This window comes from Electrona antarctica (assembly GCF_951216825.1).
Source record: "Electrona antarctica genome assembly, chromosome: 11".
NCBI lineage: Eukaryota > Metazoa > Chordata > Actinopteri > Myctophiformes > Myctophidae > Electrona > Electrona antarctica.
The window spans coordinates 16,054,251-16,081,453 of NC_136792.1; the positions used below are offsets into that span (position 1 = coordinate 16,054,251).

At 41.3% G+C, this 27,203-nt stretch overlaps 1 protein-coding gene across 11 annotated transcripts; it reads left to right on the forward strand.

Annotated features, from left to right (window-relative positions):
• The first annotated feature begins 4,481 nt into the window (after positions 1–4,481).
• On the forward strand, positions 4,482–27,203 carry picalmb (phosphatidylinositol binding clathrin assembly protein b). Of its 11 annotated transcripts, none has more exons than XM_079513960.1 (24): positions 4,482–4,606; positions 5,463–5,596; positions 11,852–11,994; positions 12,120–12,195; positions 12,343–12,445; positions 12,783–12,876; positions 14,081–14,192; positions 14,404–14,510; positions 14,633–14,674; positions 15,812–15,897; positions 16,046–16,169; positions 16,256–16,389; positions 18,057–18,157; positions 18,981–19,133; positions 19,598–19,681; positions 20,069–20,158; positions 21,301–21,408; positions 22,142–22,252; positions 23,369–23,399; positions 23,501–23,600; positions 23,789–23,848; positions 24,035–24,139; positions 25,048–25,153; positions 25,707–27,203. In XM_079513960.1, coding segments are annotated over exons 1-23 (2,193 nt in total). In that variant the 5' UTR covers positions 4,482–4,604; the 3' UTR covers positions 25,141–25,153; positions 25,707–27,203. The 11 variants fall into 11 exon arrangements, with proteins under 11 accessions (XP_079370086.1, XP_079370090.1, XP_079370094.1 ...); XM_079513964.1 differs by having other exon boundaries at positions 16,262–16,389; XM_079513963.1 differs by lacking the exon at positions 4,482–4,606 and adding an exon at positions 5,009–5,347.

Below are 27,203 nucleotides of genomic sequence, written 5' to 3' on the forward strand. Positions count from 1 at the left end.
AAAAAATCATAACTTCTGACAGGAATGCACTAGAAACTTACTTTTTTTTTTACATGCTCATATCGCATTCTCGCCGAGATATATTTTCGAGTTAATAAAAAAAGGGAAAAAATAATAATATTTTTTATGTAATAAAAAAATAAAAATAAATAAAACGAATGGTTCAAGCCCATTAATTAAGATTCGAGTGCCAACCCTAACGAGCGAACATTCGAACCTTGAATGTTTGGGGACAGCCTTAGCGCAATGCTGCGCATGGCACTACAGTGGGGGGACACGCGACAGGCCAACAGCACACACACCAGGCCCCCACTCGATCATGATTGGCGGAAGGCCCCTCTCTATCCTGATTGGATGAAGGCTGGGCCACCTAGCCAAAAATGAAACCTAAGGTTTTTAGACCCCCAGGGGTTAACTGCGGACAGGGAGGAACTACTTATATGGTCAGCACACTCTATAGTAGGGAGTATTATCACAACAACAAAAAAATCACACCCGTGTGAAGTGAGTGGTGCAACTCCGCGTGGGGTTCGCCGGGGGGAGGGGGGGGATGGGGAGGGGGATGCAGGGATACAGGAACGCACCCAGGGTGCCGGCCCGGTTCTGTCGAGCCGCCCCGCGTCCGAAACGGTAGAGAAATGACAGAGTTACCGCGTGGGGGTCCCCGGGGAGTCCCCAGGGGGGACCCCGGAATATCCACCCACCCACATAGCTCCGTAAGGGAGTGGTTGCACCACTCAAAAAAATAAGTGATTAATTAATTTGAATTAAGTGAAATCACTGAATATACCTTTAAAAAATCTGTTTATTTCTCAAAATATACTGGAACATACAATTTACCAATACTTGTACAAACAAACTCTAGAGTCAAAACTTATCCCTGGACTAATCTGAGTAACTGGACTGGAAGATGGGGTATGGGGACTGGGGAGTCAGGGGGATCAGAATAGAAATAAATAAATAAAGAGAGTCTAAATACCATACAGGAAATAGGCGCTGAGGCAGTGTGGGTGGGGCATCAAGGCCACTGTGGCCTCAAGGCATATCATTTGAGGGGCATAAGGCCAAGCTGAGGGGCAATGATGGCCATGGCCTTCATGGCCTCCATGAAATTCAGGCCCAGGGGGCCTGTCCACAAAGAGAAGGCAATCTGGCTCTGTGCATAACCGTGGTACCATTTTTTTAATTCCCGTTTCCTGTTCTTGTTCATTTTGCCATAGCTTTGTTTGATTTGCTCAGCAGCAGATTTGAACTGGAAACATACATGACACCTTCACATGTTGTCTCCAAGTAATATTTTACACTACTCGTTACTGGGTAAAATAATAATAATATTACAGTAATATATTAAAACTTAAAAGTAACTGGTTATTTCCCAACACTCGTCTCCAGTTGAAATCTGCTGCTGAGCCAATCAAACAAAGTTATGGGAAAATGAAAACTGGGACTACAGTTAATCAGTTATTCACAGAGCCGTGTCCTGGAACATCGGCACTATGCGCCAATTTGAAAAATGCGGGTCGAGGTTCTTCCTTGGCCTACTGGGGTGTGTGCAAGGTTTCATGCTAATCAGTCCTGCAGTGCCTGATATGTTATCCTTTTAGCTCTAATGTCTGACTGTACCTCATGCTGTTTATTCAATCAGACAGACAGACAGACAAACAAACACAAACGGACAGACCAGTATTTTTGAGTGGTGTAAACCACTCCTACAACTGGCTTTGTTAGTTTACGTGTCTGTCTGTCTGTCTGTCTGTCTGTCTGTCTGTCTGTCTGTACCAAAAAAAATGAGCATGGTTGCTATGGTCACCCAGTTCACACGGGTGTGATTTCATTACGTCAGACATTACGTCAGACCACAGCTGATCAGTCTATATATGACCTTACACCACTCAGTTCACACGGGTGTGATTTTTCCTTAACAAAATATGTGTTTCTGCTATTTTCTCTCAAATGTCATCCCTTGCACAATTCTTTTTAGTTATTTTATTAATAAATTGCATACTTACATACTAAATTACATGCTTATATCTGTAATTATACAGTTACAAATGTAAAAACAAACCCTGGATAGTCCTACATAAAACCTAGTGAGCAAGATTAAATTTGATCTACTTAATAGTAAAATTATACCGTTTTAAACAGGAAAGTTAGATATGCTTAATTATGTATGAGTTGTTCATTAATGGAGAGGTCATACCCGCCTCCCAACAGTAGAGGACGACTTACACTGCAGGGAACTATACACTCCGGTCAATGGGGCTTAAGTGGAAGATACAGTATTGATCAAAATATCAGAAAACATAGCCTGGCCCTTGAGCAAGACTTGAACAATTTTCTGTATGCTAATCCGAATACAACTTCCACCTGTTAACATAGAGCCTGAAAGACTTGAATGCAGTTGAGGTTGAGGTGGTCTGGAGCTCAGTTTGACAAATTGACTGGGTGTGTGACATCAGAGGCCAGACATACAGCTAAGCTCCGAGCTCAGAGTCTGACGTTCTGACTGTACATGTGATTACCATGAGGCTTGCAAGTTGAGATAAAGCCCACACAGGTGCTACATCTCCTCGTGTGCCCTAGCCTCCTGTGTGCTCAGTGCCCACAGAAACTGGCGAGACCTGACCAGTGCTCTCTTGCTAATTTATATAGAACACAGCAGTAAAATTAATATTTAGAGGAAGGAACACAACGTGCATGAAAATAGCAGCAGGTTTTGAATCAGCGTTATGTGGGTTGAAAGTTATACAGAAACAAAAAATATATAAGGAGCATTCTTTTATAAACAAGTTATCTGACCATAATGAGAATGTTATGTAAATAGATGATTGCCCAATTCAAAATGTAAAATTCCAGCACACTTAAGAGCTCTATCTCCCACTGTGTGGTTTTCTACACACAGCTGCCCCCCTGGAGAAGGTTGCATATTTTGTCACAACCTCCATACATGCGCGGATGCAGCCCAGGAGAAAACCCATTGTTAGATATGTCCTGTTCCTCTATGACTGAAGACAAAAGGGGAACTATGACTAGACACTGGCCTCCACACAGACACAGCAGGGTATCCAATATCCATTGATGCAATTGTTTATCAACATATACCCATGTCTGCCCCCAACTGGTGTATTAGTGGATAGTTCCAAGTCATGCCAATGAACACCAACCTGCATGGGGCTGCTAAGGAAGGACTTGTGGCTGACTATTAGTGTTTGGGTCACACAAGAAAGAGGAGTTGCTGTATCTGGTCTCTATTGGTCCCAGGTACACTAGATGACTCCAAACACAAGCTCTTAACAGCAAACAAAAGAGACTCCTGACATTATTATCATCTTGGACAGCACCATGATGGTCGTGGATAACACTAGTGCCTCGAGTACCTCCATGGGGAAACACTCGAGAGGCATCCTAACCAGATGCCTGAAACACCTAAGCTGGCTCCTTTCCAGGTGAAGAAGCAGCGACTCTACTCTGAGTCTCTCTCACGTGACTGTACTTCTCATATCACCCTATCTCTAAAGGGAGATGCCAGTCACCCGTCGAAGAAAACTCATTTTGCCCGCTTGTATTTGCAACCTTATTCTTTCGGTCATGAAAGAAAGAAGAACAGTGCGGTACAGTGACTGCAATACCGCCCCTGCTGCTCCGATTCTCCGGCTGATCTCCCTCTCCGTCCTCCCCTCACTCGTGAACAAGACCCCGATATTCTTAAACTCCTTCACCATGGGGTAATGTCTCATTGCCTACTTGGACTGCACAATCAATTCGGTTTGCTGCTGAGAACCATGGCCTCAGATTTGGAGATGCTGATCCTCATCTCAGCCACCATACACTCGAATGTGAACCGGTCCAGTGAGAGCTGAAGGTCTTGGACCGATGGTGCCATCAGGACCACATCATCTGCAAAAAGCAGTGAAGCAACCCTTAGCTCATGAGCCATATACCCTCTCCGCCACGACTTTGCCTCGAGATCCTGTCCATGAAAATCACAAACAGGATAGCTGACAATGCGCAGCCCTGGCGGAGGACAGAGGTCCACCGGAAACCAATCCGACTTACTCCTGAGCACACAGACACAACTCTCGCTTTGGGTGTAGGCTACAGAGTGAGATTGGTTGGCCCTCAACAAGGTCCCCCTCTCACCCCATACTCCCGCAGCACCTCCCACAGAACCTCCCGGGGGACCCGGTCATATACCTTCTCCAAATCCACAAAACACATGTAGAATCTCCTACAACACTCACCCTTCTTTGACTTTGCCCCTGCCACAACGATACCAAGAACTGGCAGACCCAAATGCAGACAGATCAGAGTCTGATCTGTCCCAAATGCAGACAGATCAAACATCTGGAGAACAGGAGAGGACAGTGAATACAGGCAAAACTTCAACTGAATACATGTGGCTGGCTAGAAGTGTTCAATGATCTGACAATGAGTGGAGTGAAGAGCCAGGTTTAAATACTGGGACTCTGGGAGACTGATGAAATGATGGCAGGCAGGTGTGTTAACTGGGGAGAAAGAGCTCAGAGACTGGCAGAGAGCAGCAATTTCTCACTCGACCTTTTAAAGGAAATGTTTCAAACGTTAGCCAACAAATCCTGAGTTATATGTATGTGCTATTTTTTTCATTTTTTTTTACAAAGTAATATGGTATAAAATTACTGTTTTGGCATATATACATTATGTTTAAGAAGAAATTGACACTGGCAAATCAATTTGCATTCTATGAAATAAATGCCTAACTTTATTTATTCCCTAAACATTACTACTCCCTCATTTAGCTCTTGATCCAGTTCTGTTATGTTATTGTTTAATATATTAAAGTAAATCACGAGATTAAATTTGTTTTGCGTGGTCAGTGCATTTTCCACCATGGCCCTGGTCAGTTGTAGAGACACAGAATATTATAGTATTATTATACAGTGATTGAAGATCTGCTTTTGACGGTCTGTAACGTCACCCATACTAACCTTTCTGCGAACAGAACAGGCCCGCCATTTCCCTGAATGCTTCTAGTCCTTTAAACCCCCAGCAGCACACAGTAGCGGCGACTAGCGATACGGACTCGGAGGCAGCAGAGACACTGGGATCTAGTGTGCGAGATCGGGATGAGAGATAGGCAGGGACACGGGGCGAATGAGTCAGCCAGTGGACCACCTTGTACCACATCACATCTACTGCCACAGCTTTATGAAATCTAATTAAATCAGAGTCGTACTTTTAATTGACGGAGGAGCAGTCGAGGTGGCGAAAGTCTACATTACCATTTTTCTTAAATCGTTTTTCTTTATTCCGCCCTCCCCTGGTCCTTGTTTTGTATTGCCTAGGGTTTCCTTTTATTTTCCACAAGGTTGGAAGGGGCCTCTTTTGGCCTGTTTATTTTATTTATTTATTTATTTATTTTAATTACAATTAATTTTGAACAAGTATTGAGGATTTTCTGACTCTTGGTTGCATCAATAAAGGAAGATGTCGGGGCAAAGCATTACGGACAGGATAACTGCAGCCCAGCACAGTGTAACGGGATCCGCTGTGTCGAAAACAGTATGCAAGGCCACTACTCATGAAGTCATGGGGCCGAAAAAGAAACATTTGGATTGTGAGTATCTCTCATAAATAACATGATGTGTCATCATACAACATACAATGTATGTAGTATTCACTGAGTTGTTGCGGTAGTGGTGCAAGGCCTCAAAGCCTAAGGATAAGCTATGCTAGCTGGCCCCTGTCAAATAGCCTACCGGTACAGTAAATCACAGACATAACGCCACATAACAACATAAATACGGATAACATAGTACATAGAATTTGACCTATAACCTACAAGCGTATCAACGCGTCATATCATTTAGACTCTAGTAAGCCAAATCAATGCTTATCGAACTAGCCTACTTAGCTTTGGCTAGATCATTCCGTACAGCACAGCTGTCTTTATTGTCTTTATTTATTTATTTTTTACATCTCCCTTGTAGCCTGCTTGGAACTTATATCCTAGGCTGCATGGCTACTACTTAAGGATGGCCTTTTAGTCAATATGTAAACGAATAACCCAATTTGGACGCTATTAAAGCAGAGTAGCCAAGTCTGTCCATATACAGGCCTAGATTTCAAAGTTACATGAATGCTTGTAATTCCATTGCTCAGTAGTGTATACACGCATCCCATTATACACCTGCAGCCAGTCAGGTGGAGCCAAATGTCAGACACTTGACATAACCAGATACAGATGTAATGGATTTTAAGCATGAATCTAGAATCATGTAGCCAGTAGATACTGTAATATTGTTATTGTTCTATTAGTTTTGAGCAATATTGGCAGCAGGAACCTGTCTGAATTGGCAGAGTACCCTGTCTAGCCAGGTGGCTATCATATCATAAGGATGTCTTCCTCTCTACTCAAGGCAACCAGGCTACTATAAATACACTATACCACTTTTACTGTCATTATAGTCAGAAAGACTCTTCCTGGTTACAGCACTTAGATATTCAACACTGAATACCACTCACCATAACACTGCTAAATTCTTTATACTGTTATGTGATCTCCGACTCCAACCATGTAAAATATCTTCAATCCAAAACAATACATTAAGCTACAGCTTGTAAAATATTAACATAGGTATAACAGCATAATGATAGCATAATGATACATTGTCTTGTGGAAGAAACAATGTGAATTGCAGATAGGACGTTTCTTCATTGATGGTCATTGGTCACTTAAGGTTAGGGATGTCCCGATACACTTTTTTCGCTTCCGATCCGATCCCGATACCTCAATTTCTATGTTAGCCGATACCGAATACAGATACCAGTGTCGTGATCTCATGTTGTGTTTATAGCTATATCTCGTGTTGTGTTTATAGCAGACTCATCACTCAAATGTGCACTTGCAGTTTGGGCAACTCCAAAGCAAACTCCACATGTCCCAACATTTTATTTACCTGCCTTAGTGCCAACCCCTTATCCTTGTGTCGGATCTGTGGTTAGACTGGCATATTCACCGATACCGATATGACAAATAAGGGCCGATCCGATACTTTTCCCGATACCGATACAGTATCGGGACATCTCTACTTGTCTTAAGGTGAATGTTTTGACATATGTGCAGCTGAGCTGCTAGCCTGTAGTCTCACACCTGTTGGGTCGTTCACATCTTCTACAGGACTTGACACTTGGCAGTGTGGAAGTACATATACAGGCCTAGATTTCAAAGTTACATGAACGTAACCCCCTCCTTTCAAACCCAGCCAACTCTCCTCCAGTGTGACTGAGACTCACCTGTACTGAAGTCTACAACCCAATTCGACTACTGCTTGTCCACACAGTCTGCAATACATAAAGGAGGTTTCCTGGGGTCACTGTCAGAACAGCAGGCTAAAAGCCTAATTTATGTTCAATAGAAAATGTTTTTTTCCTTCACTTTAACACAGTGTTGCATATTTAATAGTGCTTATAGTATTGTAATGTTGACTATATAGAGCATCTTTCACAGTTGTTCACTCAGACAGCACTTATGTACAGTATGTAAATCTGCAACTTTTATGTCACCTTACCTTACTACCTATCATGGATACAAGAAGGATACAGTTGTGTGCAATTAATACATGTGAGTTTACAACTTGCAACCCGGGCTGAAGTGAATATTTAGGAGGCTACTTACAACATGGCACTAGTTACCCCTCCCCCATGTTTCCCATCTTCTTCTCATTTCATCTCACTATCTTCTCAGAGTAATTCAGCCAGCCATGCTAACTGCTGCTTCTCTGGAAGGTTATCCTGTCCTACTTAGAAAACCCCCCTCCTTTGAAAGCAGTCAAATATAGGGCACAAAGGCAGGCCAAATTACACTGTCAGTCTGATCACTGCTCTGAATGGCAGGAGTACTTGCACCCATGGCCAGGCTGCTCTGACTGGCATCACTCAACAGCACCAGGATGAACATATGCTTGCACACATTAAGAGTTCTGTCATGCAGTTTTATGAAGAGCATCGCGAACTAATACAAAACATGCGTGGTATTGTTGGGTAATGTTAATGCCGTACCATGAATGCCAGTCTACGGAGTAACAGTATTGTTGGGTAATGTTAATGCCGTACCACATGCCAGTCTACAGCGTAACAGATCTGAAACGGAGACAGACACAACCTGACCAATTTCCTCCTACAGTGGTTTTACATTATGTTGTTGCTCCAGCTGAAATTGTACTGTATATTATTCTTAATTTACATTGCAAACTCTTAGACGATGGTTCGGTGCGGTGTCTGTGTGATGCTGTCCATGAACAGATGTGGATGGATAAGATCTCATACCTTAAGTCAGGGCTCCAGACTAACTTTTTCACAGGTAGCACTGGTGCCACCTACCTTTTCATTTGGTAGCGCCACCACAAATTAGGTAGCACCATTTTTTTCTTTGTATAGCGTGGTATTAATACATGATCTTATCATGCCCCCACATCGGGCGCCATTTATTTATGTAGTGGTTTCCACCATAAGGTTTGAATCATAAAACCCCCTACAAAGGTCACTGTGTAAAAAACAGCAACCTACCTGGTTATACTTCAAAACACTGTAGATGGTTTCAACCCACCACAAAGTCACTCAGTCAATAAAGGCAATATTTATATTCCACACACAGAAAGTCAGTTTAAGGTTTTGTGTTGAAAATTAAATGCAGTCCAAACCTTTTGGATTAATAAAGTGACAATTTGTACAATATCTCCATTACCATTATCCAAATTAATTCCTTATTATAATATTTCTACATTTTGGAAAAAATCTTTTGCAATGTGAAATGCCACCAAATTCTTAATCCTTTTCCTTGTCTTTATGGGCCAACTTGTGAAAGCTGCATGCTTTTATTGTGAAGGCAAAAGTTTCGGAATGCTCTCAGAGCCTGCATATCTCCGCGTGCTGAAAATAGCTGATCTACAAGCTCACAATGCGTCGCGGACGCGACGCGTTGTGAGCTTGTAGATCAGCTATTTTCACGTATGGTATGGACACATAGGCTACCTCCTCGATGCAAACATAACAAGCTTTGGAAGCTATTTTTCGTGGCACATGTTTAATCAAACAACACGTTTACTAAGTTTCACTCAGTGTTTGGGTCGGGAGTCGGCTGTCTGTGTAGATCATGACTGATCATCATGCAGTTATATATGCGCGCTGCGCGCTCCAGTGAAATTGTACAGCTGAGAAAGATTCGTTAATTTGTGTCGGATAAGCTGCGTTCAGACCTGAATATATATTCGCCTCGGTTCGTCCAGTTTGTACCGCGGCAGGTCGCGCCGCGCCCGTTTGCGCAATTCTCGTCTTTGAATTGACTTTGTATGTAATCGCGCCGCTCTGACCATCCAAATCTGAAGGGCTTATTTGTGGGTTTTCGTGAACGATCGTTCTTTGAACACTGGGCGTCAGGTGAACGTCCAATGTTTTCAATCAATGGAACGGGCAAGCACTGCGAGATGTTTTTTTTTCCTCCACTCATCCTTCCAGCAAGTCGCACCTGTGCGACCTCATTCAATTTTAAGTATCACCCTTAATAAATTAAGTCGCATATGCGACCTAATAGGTCGCACGCTGGAGCCCTGCCTTAAGTCCTTAACTGGATCATTTCACTATTTCTTTTCAGCATGATGAGGTCAGAACGACAAATATATAAAGTTTAGTACAGTGGCTGAAGTGTCCTTTAAGGTTTGAGTCATAGCGCTAATCGGCTAATTTGAGGAACCTGATGCTGTTGTGCATTAGGAAATGAAAGTTTCTCGCTGATCTAGGCTAGGCTAGGCTAGGAAAACAGCTTGTGCACATAACAAAAAGCAATATCTGATTCACTAATTATGTTCAACATTGTTTGCTTTTTTGCAGTTGAATTAAACTAATTTCACTGCAATGGTCTATATTTTCATGATTTCATAATTTAATGACACTTGCATTTTATTTGATGATACCAAGCCTATCACGATCGTCCCTTTTTTTTCTCCTAGGGTCAAAAATATTCTTTCAGATAACTATATTAGCTACCAGGTGGCGGTGGCTCAGGGGTAGAGTGGCTGGATGGCAACCGCAAGGTCGCCAGTTCGAACCCGGGCTCCCCCAGAGTCAGCGTCGAAGTGTCCTTGAGCAAGACTCTGAACTAGCCCAAACATTTAGACTCTCGTAGAGGTTTTTTTCGATTCTGACGAATCTCTCTACGAGAGTCTAAAAGACTGGTCCCCTTTAAAAGGGCTCGTGTTTACGTTTGTGCCTCAAAATCACTCTTACCTTGTACAAATGCAAAATATAATCCAGATTGCCCCACGTGTCCGGCGGGTGTACGCAAAACAATTACCCCCGTAGCGACCGTAGTTTTCAATTAAAAAAATATTTTAATCCACTCCGTCCATACTAAGGTCCATACTCTGTCTCGGAATCTGGCAGCCATCTTGGTTTTCTCTCCATTGTAAATGCGCAACAGAACCCTGGCCACTAGGGGCGCGGCCAATGTTCTGTTGCGCATTTACAATGGAGGAGTATGGACGGAGAGGATTAAAATATTTTTTTTATTGAAAACTACGGTCGCTACGGGGGTAATTGTTTTGCGTACACCCGCCGGACATGTGGGGCAATCTGGATTATATTTTGCATTTGTAAAAGGTAAGAGTGATTTTGAGGCACAAACGTAAACACGAGCCCTTTTAAAGGAGACCAGTCTTTTAGACTCTCGTAGAGAGATTCGTCAGAATCGAAAAAAACCTCTACGAGAGTCTAAATGTTTGGGCTAACTCTGAACCCCTAATTGCTCCTGATGTGCAGGCCTTGCATGGTTTCCGCTGCCATCAGTGTATGAATGTGTGTGTGTCTGTGTGAATGGGTGAATGTAATGCACAATCTCTGTAAAGCGCCTTGGATAAAGGCGCTATATAAATGCACCATTTACTACCACTTACAGTAAATCATGTTTGAATGTGTTTAAAATATAACATTTAGAATACTGTAAGTAGGGTTGCCACTTTCCAGCATTTGGGCCATCCAATAATGACAGTGAGAAACAGCTGTAGTTATATCTATACCATTCAATGTGGTGTTTGGTTATTGTTGTTAATAACCATGTTGCAAATATTAATCTGTAAAATTAAATCACACGTCCACCACAGATGTATGTATGGTTTAATATTGATGAAAATGCAAATTTGAATTCACTGTGGCAAAGCTAAGCAGTGTGTTCTTATTATAGACTATTGGAGATAATCACAGACCTAGCTTAAATGAATGAAGTAGTATCACTATCACACTAGCAAGATAAGTGCAAATTATTTAGCATATTATAGTTTTTCAAAACTATCTTTCACAAGTCTAATGCAAGGCACATCATATAATGTGTGCGTGTGATCTTTTATAAAATGAAATGCAGTTCAGATGAGTTCAGTTATTTTGGCAGTGGTCCATATTTGTGTAGTAGAGCAGGTGATGATTAGGTGCCTAGCTTAAGGGTACATGTGATTGTGAAGTGTCTCCCACAGAGAGATCAGTTGTCATTTCTCTGGGTTTAGTTAGTGTCTATAGTTGTACACCCACACATGGCAGTGTGCCTGCCAGAGCACTACTGTTAACTTGATATTCCCCACATAAAATTATGCTATACAGCTTTACAGTTTCCTTATGGATAGGTTTTCTTTATGTTATTGGATGTAATTTTGTAAGTTTGTTTTCCGTATCCAGATAAACAAACTGGCAAATATTGTTTTTGACCAATTTGTGCTAATGCTACATTGCTGCACCAGTTTGCTACTAATGTGCTAGTTAAAACAACCTGTAGATCGATCTGGTTCAATTCACATACTGTAACACTGACCATTCTGTTTCCTCTCAGATTTAATCCATTGCACCAATGAGATGAACGTGAACATTCCGCAGCTGGCTGACTCACTGTTTGAGAGGACAACCAACACCAGTTGGGTGGTGGTTTTTAAGTCTCTTATCACCACACATCACCTAATGGTCTATGGCAATGAGGTGAGCTGCTCTATTATGGAGCATACGATGAGATTACACAATAATCGATGTACGTACCTTTACGATAATAATATTATAATCACCTCAGAGTGACTTGTATTGCATATGTATTTTCTTTACTACAGCGTTTTGTCCAGTACTTGGCTTCAAGGAATACGCTATTCAACCTCAGCAACTTTTTAGACAAAAGTGGGTTGCAAGGTAAAATATGATGATATTGACTCATTAATTTCTATTCTAATTTGTGTTATATTCGTTCCACCTTTTTAGGGTGAACATAATTTATGAAACAAAGTTAATTGTTGATGGTTATACTGTAAGTTTACGTGACTACTCTTTCTTTTCTAGGGTATGACATGTCCACATTTATCCGGAGGTATAGTCGATATCTGAATGAGAAAGCTGTTTCATACAGACAGGTTGCCTTTGACTTCACTAAAGTAAAGCGAGGGTAAGGATATAAACCCTAATGCTGAACATACTGAACTGTAATAATCCAGATTTTGATTGAAATTAGTTATTACACTCACTCATTTCTTTGTGAAGCTAAAACATGGTCAGCCCTGGGAAAATAGTTGCTTATAAAATGTGAAATATAATTAAAAGTAAAAGGTTAATATAAACAGAAACAATACATACCACTTAGTATGTCATAGTTTAATCTACCGGTATATGTATTTTAATAATTTCAAGAGCACAATGTGAAAGCAATGAAGGGAAAGGAAAAATCTTTCTGTGTCATTATCTTTCTCTCATTAATTCCTCCACTCATGTATGTGTCTGTACAGGGTGGATGGTGTGATGAGAATGATGAATACAGAAAAGCTTCTGAAGACGATCCCCATTATTCAGAACCAGATGGATGCCCTCCTCGATTTCAATGTGAGTTTAAGGTGAAGCCACCCATAGCCATAGCCATGCTGTTCTTGTCTGGGGTGTGCAGACTGTTGTCATTCTGGATCGTCTTACTCAAAAGTAAGAGGCTTTGATCATATTAAGAGAGAGAAAAATGGGAACCACGTGAATAAGGTAAATTGAGGTGATCTCTACAAACTGTTTTACAAACTGTACATCAAAATAAATCTCGGTCAGTGCGTGTGTGAGCAGTAGGGCTTTAAAAATTGGGCAAACATTACTGTACGTTCAAATATTTTTTGAACGTACAGGGCGGGAACCCCTTTTGGGCGGGAACCCCTTTTGGTGTTAGCATTATGTTATGCTTTAGCTATTGAAAAATAGCAGATCTACAAGCTCATAGCGCGCCACCGAGTGGCGCGCTACGAGCTTGTAGGTCTGCTATTTTTGAAAAATCCAAGAACGACTGACATAGAAACATAGCTTTTTCAGAAAACTGTCAGGATGTAGAAGACATTTTTAGAATCTGATCTCAGGTCAAAATGGGTTAAAGCAGTGGTTTTCAACATTTCAACCAGTGGCCCGGAGACCACCAGTGGTCCTTGAGGAGGTTCCAGGTGGTCCCCAGCTAAATGATGTAGAGTTTGTAACCAAAATGGACCCTTATTAGATCTTCAACTCTTGAGAGCGTAAAATGAAACCAAATAGACCCTTATGGGATGAAACCAAATAGACCCTTATGGGTCCATTTGGTTTCATTTTACGCTCTCAAGGGTTATATTATTGTTAGACATCTGCATTACATAATTTTCAAGAAGTCTACACTAGAGAATGTGTAAGAATTGTTATTTTGATTGTTAGATTGTTTGCCTGTTAAATATTCTCCCCTAATGGTACCACATCAATCAATCAAATCAATACCACTGGATGGCACTGTTGCGCAGCGTCTCTCTCACACACACACACACACACACACACACACACACACACACACACAGGCCAGGGAGGAGAACTTGTACAGTACAGTACAGTTCAGACAAGGAAATATCGTCTAGGATGACTCATGACACTAACGCCATTGTGAAGTGTGTGGTCACCTTTAGCCAACCTACTGTACCTAATCATGGGAAGAGAATGCTGGGCCTTTGTTTGTGCTTGAAATGTACTGTAATTCTGCAAACAGTTAATAAATATTTCAATCAATCTTTATTTAAAGTTATGTGACCTACAGGTCAATGCCAATGAGCTCACGAATGGAGTCATCAATGCTGCCTTCATGCTGCTCTTCAAAGATTCCATCCGGCTCTTTGCTGCCTATAATGAAGGCATTATTAACCTTCTTGGTAAAACTTTTTATTATTATTATTATTATTATTTATAACTTTACTATCTTTTTTTTTGTCATAGCCAAAGCTAGAATGGCAATGACACAATATATGTAGTAGAGACATATGTGCGTATTTAGAATAGGTTTGGAATTAATCTGATCATTGTATTTTCCAAGGCTTACTTTCTCAGTTTGGTAAAGTATAATCTATTTCAAACCCACATTAGAAAAATACTTCGACATGAAGAAGATCCAGTGTAAAGAGGGACTAGACATCTACAAGAAATTCCTCACGCGAATGACGCGGATCTCAGAATTTCTTAAAGTAGCAGAGGTAATTTGTGTTTATGTTTTATTTTGTATCCTCATTATCGGATTACTTTAGTAGGCTGGCGTACGCATTGCTGTATGATCAGAGATATCAATGTTGAGTTGGTTTCCATGTTTGCCTTACAGCAAGTGGGGATTGATCGAGGAGACATTCCAGACCTATCTCAGGTAAGCACTTACACAACAGCTGGGATTGAGAAGGATCCCAGCAAGTACACTTACAAGTACACTTTAATCAGAAATCTTTCTTTCTTTCTTTCTTTCTTACACTGCCCAGTCCTTTTGCCTTATTTACCTTTCACGTTGTTCTTCTCCACTTCAGCTCTAAGTCCTCTGTCTTAAATCAGATATGTCACTCAGTCCAACAATATACATAGTACTCCACCCTGCACAAATGTTCTTTAAGATAAGACACTTTGCATGATGTCTTTTTCTAATGCATGTCTCCGAAAGAGGTATTCTTCTTCTTTTACTTTGTACAGTAAATAAAGGTGAAATGTTGTAAGTGTGTAATACAAGTAGTGTATGACTATGGTTAAAGTCCAGTCACAGCATATCAGCCCACTGACATGTTGACCAAGAACTGTAGTAACTAGTATTCATTAGGTGCACATATTGTGCTGGGGAAACATAAACAAATTGTTTCACCCCAAGGACTGCGGTTAGGATACCTCTATCACTAACTATCACCACCTTTATATTCTGTATTTTCCCTTATCTTTCCACTTTAGTTCACAGTTTGTGTAAGTACTATCATCTCAGTCTACTTCTGTGTCTGTGACTTGCTATAGTGTTGTCTTTTGCATGCCTCTGCTTCTGACTCTGTCTATACATTGTGATTGTGTTGAAAAGTTTTGTCACCTGAGGTATACGCCAATGTAGCTCATCTAATATGGCTGCCCAATCGTGCTTAGATCTGGTCAGTTCAAAACCATACAGGTGGTTGAAAGTGCCGTGGCGTGTCATTTCACTCTGATGTTATTCTCAGTCATCCAAGGGGCTATCTTTTCAGTTGGAATGCAGTTATTAATCAGTGGTGGGCAACTGATGATTCAAGGGTTTGCCATTCTATTGGGGACAACAACAAAGATGTACCATATTATGTTACTCTAGAATTGAGACTTCCCAATCACAGATAAATAAATTGGCTGTGTACTGTACAAGCTGCCACATTGCTGTCTGCTTTTGTGTGTTAAATAGAAAGCCTAGTTGCCCTCCACTGTCTTAGATGGTCTCTATGTACATACCTATCTACATTTTCTGTGTATCAACAACGTACTGATTGTATGTCTTCTATCATTACAGGCTCCCAGTAGCCTTTTAGAAGCTCTGGAGCAGCACTTGGCCTCGTTGGAGGGCAAAAAGGTGAAAGATTCTACAGCTGCCAGCAGGTAGGTTTGTCGGAAAATTGTTCTTTGGCATGAATTTCTCTCTAGCAGTCAATAGAGCCGGATGATATTTGATCTCTTGATAATGGTTTGTAACGGTCAATGTACAGTACAGTATCTAGAGTGCATTCCTGTGTGTTTTTACCCTCAGGGCCAGTACTCTATCTAATGCCGTGTCGTCACTGGCAAGCACAGGAATGTCTTTCACCAAGGTGGATGAGAGGGAGAAACAGGCAGCACTTGAAGAGGAGCAGGCCCGCCTCAAAGCTCTGAAGGTAGCAATGCTCCGTGAAAGAATTGGAGATGGATGTGATTTCAGTTGTAGCATCTCTTGTTTGAATGGGACTGCTTCCTTGCTTAGGAACAGAGGTTGAAGGAACTCTCCAAGAGGCCTTCGTTCGCTACAACGGATACATCACCAGTGTCCACCACGGGGGGCACTATCAGCACAGCACCTGCCATTGACCTGTTCTCCACACCCAGCTGCTCCAATGGGTACAGTTTGCATCTCAGTGCATTTTTATATTGAATTTGTGACGTTCTGCTCCTGTTGCTTGTTATCATGTTAAATCACTCTTTGGAGCAGGGGTTCCCAACCTTTCTATTACCACGGACCAGCTGACAGTTCACAAAATGTTCGCGGCCCGGCATGGTTGGGAGAGGGGCGGCGGTCGTGGTCACGCATCATTGTACTGGCCTCAAGTAGCCTACATATCAACAAGAATAGGATGATTCAAAAAAGGTTAAAGGCCTATGTCTTTTTCTGAAATGAATTTGGACATCAAAACTTTGGTTAAACATGCAGAGTGACGCATTACTTTACCTGGGCTACATCATCTTCTGATGTAACATGAAATAATAATCCCATACCATGTAGTGTTTTGTTTCATTAGCGCAAGCATGACAAAATAGGCTACAGCTTGTTGTTACGCTGCTGGATCAAGCTGCTCGCTAAACACAGTTATGTCACTGTTGTGCTGTGCAACACGGAAGTAACACAGACTCAAAGCTGTTTAGCTGTTTTATGTATGATGTTGTTTTTAAATGGCACTACTAAAGCACCGTTCACACGAAGCTCGAGAACAATAACTATAAACATGTTGTTTTGAAAATAATTCTAACTTAAGTGGAGGATTGAGTCCACACCACAACTACAACAATGCTAGTCGCTAATCATTTTTCGATCACTTCAGAGGGATTGAACGATTGACAGCCAATCAAAATTGAAGGACATTTGGGGGGCACGGTGGCACAGTTGGTAGTGCTGTCGCTCCACAGCTAGAAGGTCCTGGGTTCGATTCCCGCTTGGGGCGCTGTGGGTGCTGGCGGCGTGTTTCCTCCTCCGCGTCATCAGTGCCCATACCCGAAGGCGGGGTTGGCGAAAGGGCCTTTCTGTGTGGAGTTTGCATGTTCTCCCCGTGTCCCCTAGGGTAGGTACCCTCACAAAAAACATGCAGTAATCCTGGTCTCTAAACTGCCTCCCCCTGGCCAGCCGGGGTGCCTGATGGAGGGGAAAGGAACTGGTTGGAATAACGTGTTCCTTCCACGTGCTACGTCCAACCAGGGAAACTCCCCCCTGTCAGGTGTAAAGGAGCAACTTGGACACTCAGGCATGAAGGAAGCATGCGTTCAAGTCCGTTGCTCTCCCCATGTCCCCCATATATGGGGACTAGGTTGGCGGAGGGTGTGTAGAGCCCAGGATCACATTAGATAATTGACACAGGGGTGAAAAATGGGTTACAAAATTGTGGGATAAAAAAGATATAAAAAAAAAGGACATTTGGGATGCAATCGGTGCGGTCTCAATCACCATCAGAACGTTTTGTTGTTCACGGAGATGAGGAGACGATTATGAATAGTTTAAAGTTATCAGGTTGGCTAGCTGGCATTACCTCAGGTACAACTTATCTTGCCTGCCACCTTATGATTTAGAATCGCATCCGAGTATACTATTGCATACATCTTTCAGCACCACTGAGACGAGATCTCAATCTCTCTCGCTCTCTCTCTCCCTCCCTCTCTTTCCATGTGTGTGTTCTGCCTCTGAAACATCTGGACTGCGCAGTGCGGTCACCAGTGTGGCTGCTCACATAATTGTCGCTATAGCTATCTAGCTTGTTGCGAACCGCCCTTAATGTGGATGTCTGCTTTTATCTGTGCAGTGCTCTGAAGATGGAGAGTGACCTGTTTGACCTGCAGCCACCCTTCCAGTCTTCTATTCAGCCTGGCTCTACTGGGCTTCCAGTGGCAACCGCCTGGGCAGGTAAGGAGCCTCCTCATGGCCACAGGGAACGGTTTGGCTGTGGACTTGGACCAGCAATGAGAGACATCTATCCATAGGACTGTCAGCTGCAACGAGAGGACCCTGTCTGCATTTCACTGTTTTCTTCAATTAGAAGTAAATAGTATACATTTATGTAATCTTAGGAACCAAATGATGGCAAAACATTTACATAAAATGTCATAATTTTAAGAGAAAAATGCATAACATTTGCTTTAGTAGGGCTAGTAAATGGTAAATAATATGCAGAACATTTGAGTTGAAAAGTATGTCCTATACCCTCATATTTCACATCATATCATGCTAAATGTTAACATTAATTACCTTACATCAATGTTAAAATTTTAAACAAACCGTCATTAATGATCTTCCGTCCATTTTGCCTTCCTGACAACCAGCTAGCCAATTACACCAAGAGCGCCCCTCCAGACTGTCTAAACCAATCCAAATTTAAAATCCCACTCAATTCAATGTTACATGATTTAATTATAACTATTATGATTATTCAAATGTATAATATTACATAGATGATTTGCCATTATTTCCTAAATAAGATTGCAGAATTGCATTCGTTTTTGAAAGAAAATACTGAAATGTGGAGAGGGTCATCTTGTGGTCAAATGGCTAATCGCTGCTGTAAGGCCACAGCCAACCACTACTGACCACCAGGGCCTCGGAATTTAGTCGATGGCCATGTCCCAGGATGTTCACAACCTGTTCTGCATGCTCTCCTTCTCTTGTCGTCATCTAACTGACGTTCACTTGTTCTTCTACCATTTTCTTTTCTTTCCTTCTGCCTGCCTAGATCCTTTCACCTCTACTGAAGCTGGAGATGATTCCATGCCAAACCTTAACCCTTTCCTCTCAAAACTTGTTGTCGAAGCCGCTCACTTACCCGTCGTGTCTTCAGATGGTGTTAGCTTTTCCTCTAGGACGTCTGGTCATGAAATGTTTGGTGGTAATAATGACCCATTTTGTATCTCTTTCTCTCTCTCTCTCTCTCTCTCATTTATAACACTTGTCTGTGTCTGTCATGCCTGCTTAGTTAATTGTTTAATTTCAGTAACTTTGTAACTAGGTAGGTGGTGTTAGCAGAAGTCTTATTCGTCAACCTTTCATTGTCGATCTCTATATTATACTCCATTGCTGTAAATTCATTAACTTGAAATTATTCAAATGTTTTAGCCCCATAACACCCCCTCCAAACTCCCAATATACTGTAGAAGCCACCCATCCAGCCTACCCATTCCCTTTCACTTATGCAGAAGCTATACAATCATCCGCATTACAGTTGTATCTCCTGGCTCTCGTCTCTCTTTTTATTATAGTGATAATATGGTGCTTTGTTGCTTAGAAAGATTATGTAGAGCTATAAGTTGAAATCTGTTTTTCCTTTCACCAATACTATGTTTGATCCTCCAGATCGATACAATCCGTTTATTGACCCAAACTCATCCGTTTCGACCAATTACAAACGCACAGTGCGGATAGAGCACTCCATCTCAGGTACTTGGATGGTGCACCATCTCAGCCTATGTTTCCTGTGCCCCCCTGGCAAACATAGACACCTGATCCTATGCAATATAAAGGGGGCATACAGCTAGTGGGGTGTATAGTTACTATACAGTTGTATAGGGTACATAATGTTGATGTATAATGTCTATCCTTCCTGAGCCCCATTCTATATGGTCATTACAACCCTATTTTACAATATTTGACTTACATTTATTTATGTTTTATGTAGTTGGTTCATGGAATTGTATGTTAGACGTTTTCTTCCTGCTTCATTGCTATTATTTCTGTCTTTCACGCTTGTCTCTGGCCGTGCCTTGACATTTGGCCTTTCCTTTGGTCTGCTTCTCTCTCTGCCTTCCTCTTGGTGCTGCGTGTCAGACTCCTTCTGTGGTCCAGTGTCCATTGCCCAGCATCTCCCACACCAGGCTCCCTTTCCTACTGAACCCTCTGTAGCAGGTCTATTCAGAGGTACAGTCATGGATTCAAGTTCTCAGTCGCCACGACTGATTTCAGTCATTTTACATTCCACAAAGGTCTTCCATGGGATCATGTTAAAATATGCCGGAACTAGCCTATTACAATTGATAGCTTGTAGATCGTTTATTTATTTTAAGATGAAAGAGTAATAGTAAGTATTCAAATTAGCACTATTGGATTAGATAGTTTGAATTGGTTAAACTAGCTATATAATGCATGTTCAGAAGCATCTTAAAAACGATTTTTTTATAAAAAAGCACAGGTTCTTCTACTGGAAATATGAAGAAAACATCACAATTCTAAATATTGTGCTAATTGTTTTCAGTCATGAGATTTAATATAGCTTTTAACCTTGGGTAGAATACTTAGGGCTCCCTCTAGTGTACACATTCCGTAGTACATTGCAAGTACCACTTCTATATTTGTTACCACCAGGCCGAATGCATGGGGAGAGAGTATGTTTTGCACTCGTCCATGTGTGTGTGTGTGTGTGAGTCCGTCCGTCCGTGTGTCCGTCCGTCTGTGTACAGCTAATCTCCGGCACCGTTAACCCAGTCAATGCCAAATTTTGCACACACACTCCCTGGATGCCAACGATGAACCTCTGCCCCAAATTTTAAATGGCACCCTTTTCACATTGGCCTATTATAGCGCCACCAGGAGGCCACAACCTAACCTGCCCTGGTGTAGACCTGTGCCCCGAGGGGCACTTTATCTAGTTATATACTGCGGTGTGCAGTGTTTACATCTCTGTAGTAAGTTAATACAAGAAGTCATTATTGTCCAAATAACTGTTCAAAACATTACAAGACACACAGTCGTTGATTTGGTCAACATAATAAGCAGGGATTGGAAGTAGCGTTCCTATTCTACAAGCTCAGAGCGCATTGCGTCGTGCGGTGGGCTTGCAGATTTTCGGCAATGAGGGTATAGGGTTTAAGTGGTTAAAATTGGTTGTTCCAGATGTGCCAATAGGTACTAATCTGGTGTGCAATAGCAGGCACTGTGCTGTCTCATCTAGCTAAACACTGAATCCAAAGACAAACCCTACATTTACCTTGAGTTATTTTGCCACCTGCATCTCTTCACCTGCACATGTTTTGAACTGTCTCCTTTCTAATCTCTTTCAAAAGGATACTCAACGGGACAGGCTCCTCCACAGCAGACAGCAGGACTCCAAGTGGACTTTGAATCCGTATTTGGAACCAAAGGCACGGCCAGTAACAGCCTCAATTCAGATGGTGAGGACAAGCAGTATTTCATTTTTCACAGTTTTAAAGTCATACTGTGTGACTTTGTCAGTTAAGTTATTTTTATGTAATCTTTCACTGGTATATTTTTCACATACTGGAAATGTACTAGGAATGTATTTATTTATACATATTATATTTATATATTTATCTCTTATAGTAAGTGAATCCATGCAGTTTCTGGCAACGTTGTTGCTTTCCAAAATATCCTCAGAGACGGCACTAATCGTTTTGGATCAGTTTGTACTATTGTAATGGAATTCTGGGGATAGTCTCTGGGAATTCTAACGACACTGTAATGCCAACAAAGCTACCAAGGATGTCCCCCAAAAGACTATTAAAATGAATGTGACTTTAAGCAAAGCAATTGCTCATGAACATTTTCATTTTTCTGTACAAAGCTAAAACAATAGTACTCCAATGTGAGACAGCAAATGAGGCACCTGCTAAATAAATGGAAGGACTTCAAGGCCAAAATACATGACGCATAACAAATATTGTTAACCACATTAAACCCGGCATCCCCATTTTTGGAATATCATTCTAGGTTAACATAGGTGGGAGGGGAAATGGCACAAAGAAATAGCATATTGACTATTACGGGAATTTTCTAATTGTATTCATTTATTTTAAACATGGCTTAAGTGGTTAACCTAGGGCTGAATTGAATTCAGTTTTTATATTTATTTTATTTTGGTACTCAAAGGTTTGTTTGTCTTGCCAGATATTTTAAAACCCACAATGGCTGGCTGTAACCAGGGGATGGCCTCTAATCTGCAGCCAGAGAAGCTAGTGTCAGATGACCTTGACTCCTCCCTGGCTAACCTAGTGGGCAGTGAGTATCATGCTGTGTTGCAACTATGTTTGAACTTGAAGATAAATTAGTTTTTTGAGGAAATGCTGTCGAAGCAGACGGCATATCGTCGCTGTGTCCTTTCTGTTCCAGTGGATCCAATGAATTATTATTTAGTCACACGCTCTTGTTAATACTTTCATTATTCAAATAGGCTTATCCACTTTAAAGGTGTAGTGACACTTTTAGACCATATCCGTGGTCATCATATGGGCATACCTAACAATGGATACCAAAAAAATTGGCAAATTCTCATTTTTGTGTTTTTATATCAAAAGTCCATAAAAAGATATTTTGTATTACTTCCTGAAAACGTGCTGCGTGATGACGTGTCGAGGCCCACATCGATAAAAGCCAATAAAAATGAAGCTCACCCGTTTAATTCCCCATATGTGCGCATCCGTGCAGCACAGCTGCTATTGATTACAGAAATCCTCTGTTTTTATTCCCATTCAAGATAACATCCAGACAGTGTATTAATCGTTTTCAACTTAATCATCACGCTAAAATATGTATCTGAAAACATTATAGGGTAGAAATAAGCCACATAACAGTATACTGGTACAGCTGGCCGTCTATCTGACTTGTAAACAAACACACACCATGCTGCTGTGTATAGCATAGCTACCGTCCCATCGCCTGAAGGGATGCGACGCTCTGATTGGTTCAGAAACTTCATAGCAGTGTTTCAACTTGAAACACTGCTATGAAACCGTCATCACGCAGCACGTTTTCATGCAAATAAAGTAATTCAAATTGTCTTTTTATGGACTTTTGATATAAAAATACACAAAAAATACACACATTTCCCATTGTTTTTGCATCCATTGTTGGGTATGCCCATATGATGACCACGGATATTATGGTCTAAAAGTGTGATTTTTCATTTCACTAGGTCTTTAAACCTGGCATTCTTATTTTGGCCTGTCAGTATAGGAGGAAAGTTTCAAACATTTAAAAAATGTGTTCAATAATAGTGTTCATATAAACTTAACTAAGACTAATTGCAAACCTTGAAGGACAGACATTTAACATTTGCTGTACAAATTTCCTTATTTTGTTTCCTTTTCCTTTTTCTCTCCTTTTTTTTCCTTTTAGATCTAGGCATTGGCAATGGCACATCAAAAAAGTAAGTGAATGGTGGACACTGGGTTTTCATTGCCCTGCACTGTGCTTGGCATTCAGAAGCAGTTAGAAGCAGGCTCTAATATGAACTGTTTTAAATGATAGTGACATCCACTGGAGTCAGCCCGGGGAGAAGAGGATGACTGGGGGAACCGGCTGGCAACCCAAGGCAGGTCCCTCCACATCCTGGAACCCTGTCTCCATGGTGATACACACAAGCCTTGTACCTCAAAAATCATGCTGTCTTCCTGTTAAAGAATAATACATTCCCCATAATGTTCCTCAATTAATTTATGTTACTTTGATCCTTTACCCGTGAATGTTTTTGTTCTAATGGTTACAGGCAAAATTGTACTGTTATATATTCATAATAGTCTATTTGTGTTGTCCTAGCCGACTTCAGTAATGACGTTTCCTGCTACCACGCCAACGGGCATGATGGGATACGGCATGGTCAGTAGCATGACGGCCATATGTCCGTATGCAGTGGCACTATCGTCGTGGTTACTTGGCAATGCATTGATTGCTATTAGTTTTAGCCACTTACTGACTTTTGGCCACAAATTCAGCATTTTACAGAAACGATGTATCAGTTGAATGTATTAATTCATTAATTAATCCTCTTACTTTCCTCTCCAGCCTCCACAGATGGGCTCCATGGGGCTGATGAACCCACCCAGTATGATGTACAACCAGCCAGTAATGAGGCCACCCAACCCATTTGGCTCTGTGTCCAGTGCTCAGGTGAGTGTCAGGCAACACCGTGTTTAGGTGTGTGATAATGACAATATTTATTTAACAGTGCTTTGTCGCAGTGAGAGGTTACAGTATTTGTATCCATTACATTGTGTCATATAGTTGGGCATTTTTTAAGCCCTGCTGAATGTGTAAATACTGTACGTAGTCTACTCCCCCAGTGTAACCATGCGTCACCAGGCTTTCCACCTCGGAGGAAAGCCTGGTCTGTGTTACAAAGTTGCCGTGTGAACCGGTCTGGAATGGATGATATCGTCACGTCATATTGTAGTATTGTTTTGTAGTCATCAGGCAGGAACCATCATCTGGAACTTCCTTTGAGCTGCATTTCATGTCATGAAAGGTGCTATAGTACGGAGCCCCTGAATGGCCATGCATTCAAAATATATATTATCTTGTACGTACAAGATAAAATATATTTTGAATGCATGGCCATTCAGGGGCTCCGTACTATACAAATAAAGTTGTATTATTATTATTCCCTAAAACTGGAAGAATAACAATAAAAGCTCTCGTAGCCTGTAGCTTTTATTGAGAAAAATCGGTTCGAGGGAAAAGGAAGTTCCAGATTGATGGTTCCTGCCTGATGACTACAAAACAATACTACAACATGACGTAGCGATATCATCCGCTCTCGACCGGATCATAAACCCAAGAAGAAATGCTGCCCAGGCTACTCCCAGTGACAACGACAGTTTTACACGTGACCCTTACCTCTCTGTCAGTCAACACCTTTCCTTGTGATTCCCTATCTTCTCCACACAACTCCTTTGTCATCAATCATTTGTTTATTATTCTATTTCCCAAACTAATCTCCTCACTTCTTGACTCTTTTTGTAAAGTCTCTCTCTCTGACTTATCCTCCAACCCTCCTACTTCCCATGTCCCTGAAATAGCCCTCTGCAGCCTCTAGTCCTTCCAGCCAGAGTCCTCTCCGAGCTCCTGGACAGGACCCATTTGCACAGCTCTCTCTCAAGGATTTCTTGTAGAGCATCTCTTTAGGTACAGCATGTCCTTTGCTTGCAGCTGCACCTGCATGTACCGCAAGCCCACAATGCTAAATCCCCTCCCCTTTTCTGCTTTTCATTTTTATCTTCCGTTTTCCCATAATGCAAACATGCCGTCCTCTTCATCTCATAAAATTATGTTTTGTTTTTGTTTTTCAGTCTATGCTATCATTTTGCGTTATGTTGCTATTGTAATTGCCTGAACTTGGTGGTTAGCATGAGGACTCGGATCTCCATATATTGTAGATGCTCTGTTTTTGCTGCCAGTTTTGTCATAGTTTTTTCACATACTGCAAAAACCATGGGCGATATTCCTGACTCATTCAGCCAGCTGGCAACTATAGCTGATTTTAGGTGTTCATCGGGATGTTGGATCTTCTCTCAAAAATATTATCTATTATATTATAAATATATTAAAAATAAATATTATATCAATCATAGATCATTATCACAGCTTTCTGTTTTCTATTGCAATTTTCGCTCATTTGAATGTAACAGTTTATGTTAAGCTTTTCTGATCATATATGTTGCCTGTTGCCTCCTTACAGATGCAGTTCATGTAATATGAAGGAAGTCTCTCTCAGAAGATGAAGCACTTAGCAACTTGTCCTCGTTGCAGTCTTAACTCTTCAGAGAAATGCTCACACACGTGTGCGCGTACACACACACACACACACACACACACACACCCCAAATACAAACATGTCATGAACATTATGGTGCAATGACTGTCAGAAACCACGGTAACCATGTCCAAATGACGTTTGGAAGATAACTCACACCCATTATTCTGTAATTTGTCCAAGACGTTGAGTGATGCTGCTGTCTAACCCCCAAACCACCCCTATAAGGGTTCCTCGTCCATTTTACAGTATAATCTGTAAAAGTTAGTTATGGGTGCTGAGGAACTTTGATATTATGTATTTGGAAATACTGTGGTTGGATGTGACGGCTTGATGTTCTCCTGGGAGGGGAGGGGGAAGCAGGGGGTGGGGGATGAGAGTCCTTCCCTTTCTTAACCCCATCATCGGCCATCCATTTCCTTTCCTACAGTTATTTAACTGTCACTAAGTAGTGATGCTAATGACGTTTACACCTGTTTTAGTTTTTGTCTTTTTTACCGTGTTTACAGTAGACATTCCTTGTGTGTTTGTATTTATTTATGATTATTGGTTTAAGATTGGGGAGGGGCTTATTGTAAAACCTACAGTACATTGAACACCTGTGGGAGTGCTTCAGCGTTAAAACATGGATCTCAGACTGTATTCTTGAGAGGTAGAGTTTTAAAAAAAATAGCTATTATATAAAAAAATTACACCTATAAGCGGAATGATAGAGCACTAAATATTCTCCAAGTTTTGTGTTAAGAACGATTTTTACTAGATGAAAAATTTCACAAACTCCATTTTACTTAAAGTGCAGGGGTTAGCGTATGAGTCAGTTATCTACAGTATATAATCAATTCTGTGCCTAGGGTTTTTGCAATGGAACAATTTTCTGTCTAGTTGGAAAAGAACACGTCATCCACGATTCTGAAGCATCACACTGGGGGTGGGCTCCATTTTGCTTTAAGCTTGGCATGCCATTGACTCACTGACCGTATTCATGGCTGCCTTTACTCTGAATGTGAACGAGTTGTCTTCATGTTGCACACATCTTTCTACATTAGCTGTCCCTCCTCAGCTCCTCACAGGAGTGGGATGGGAGGACAGTAAGGAGTCTGTTTGTTGGCTGTTTCTGAGGGAGAAAAGTCACAGTTTAGATGTAAATTAATTGTATAAAGATCCAGTGGAACAGAGTGGAGTGGAGCACTGTTGAGCGGTGCTCTTATGTATATAAAAAAAACGGACTGTTCAATGAGAGCAAAGTGAAAGATGTATGAAATATGAAAGCAATTCAATCAAATTTGACTCTACCTAAGTTTGATTCAGGATATACTCTGCGTTTGTCTTACGCAGATATTTTTCTTTATGTAATTAGAATGTGTAGCAGACAATGACTGAGGTCTTTTCTTTCTTTTTCAAATAAAGAGCAGCTTCCACAAA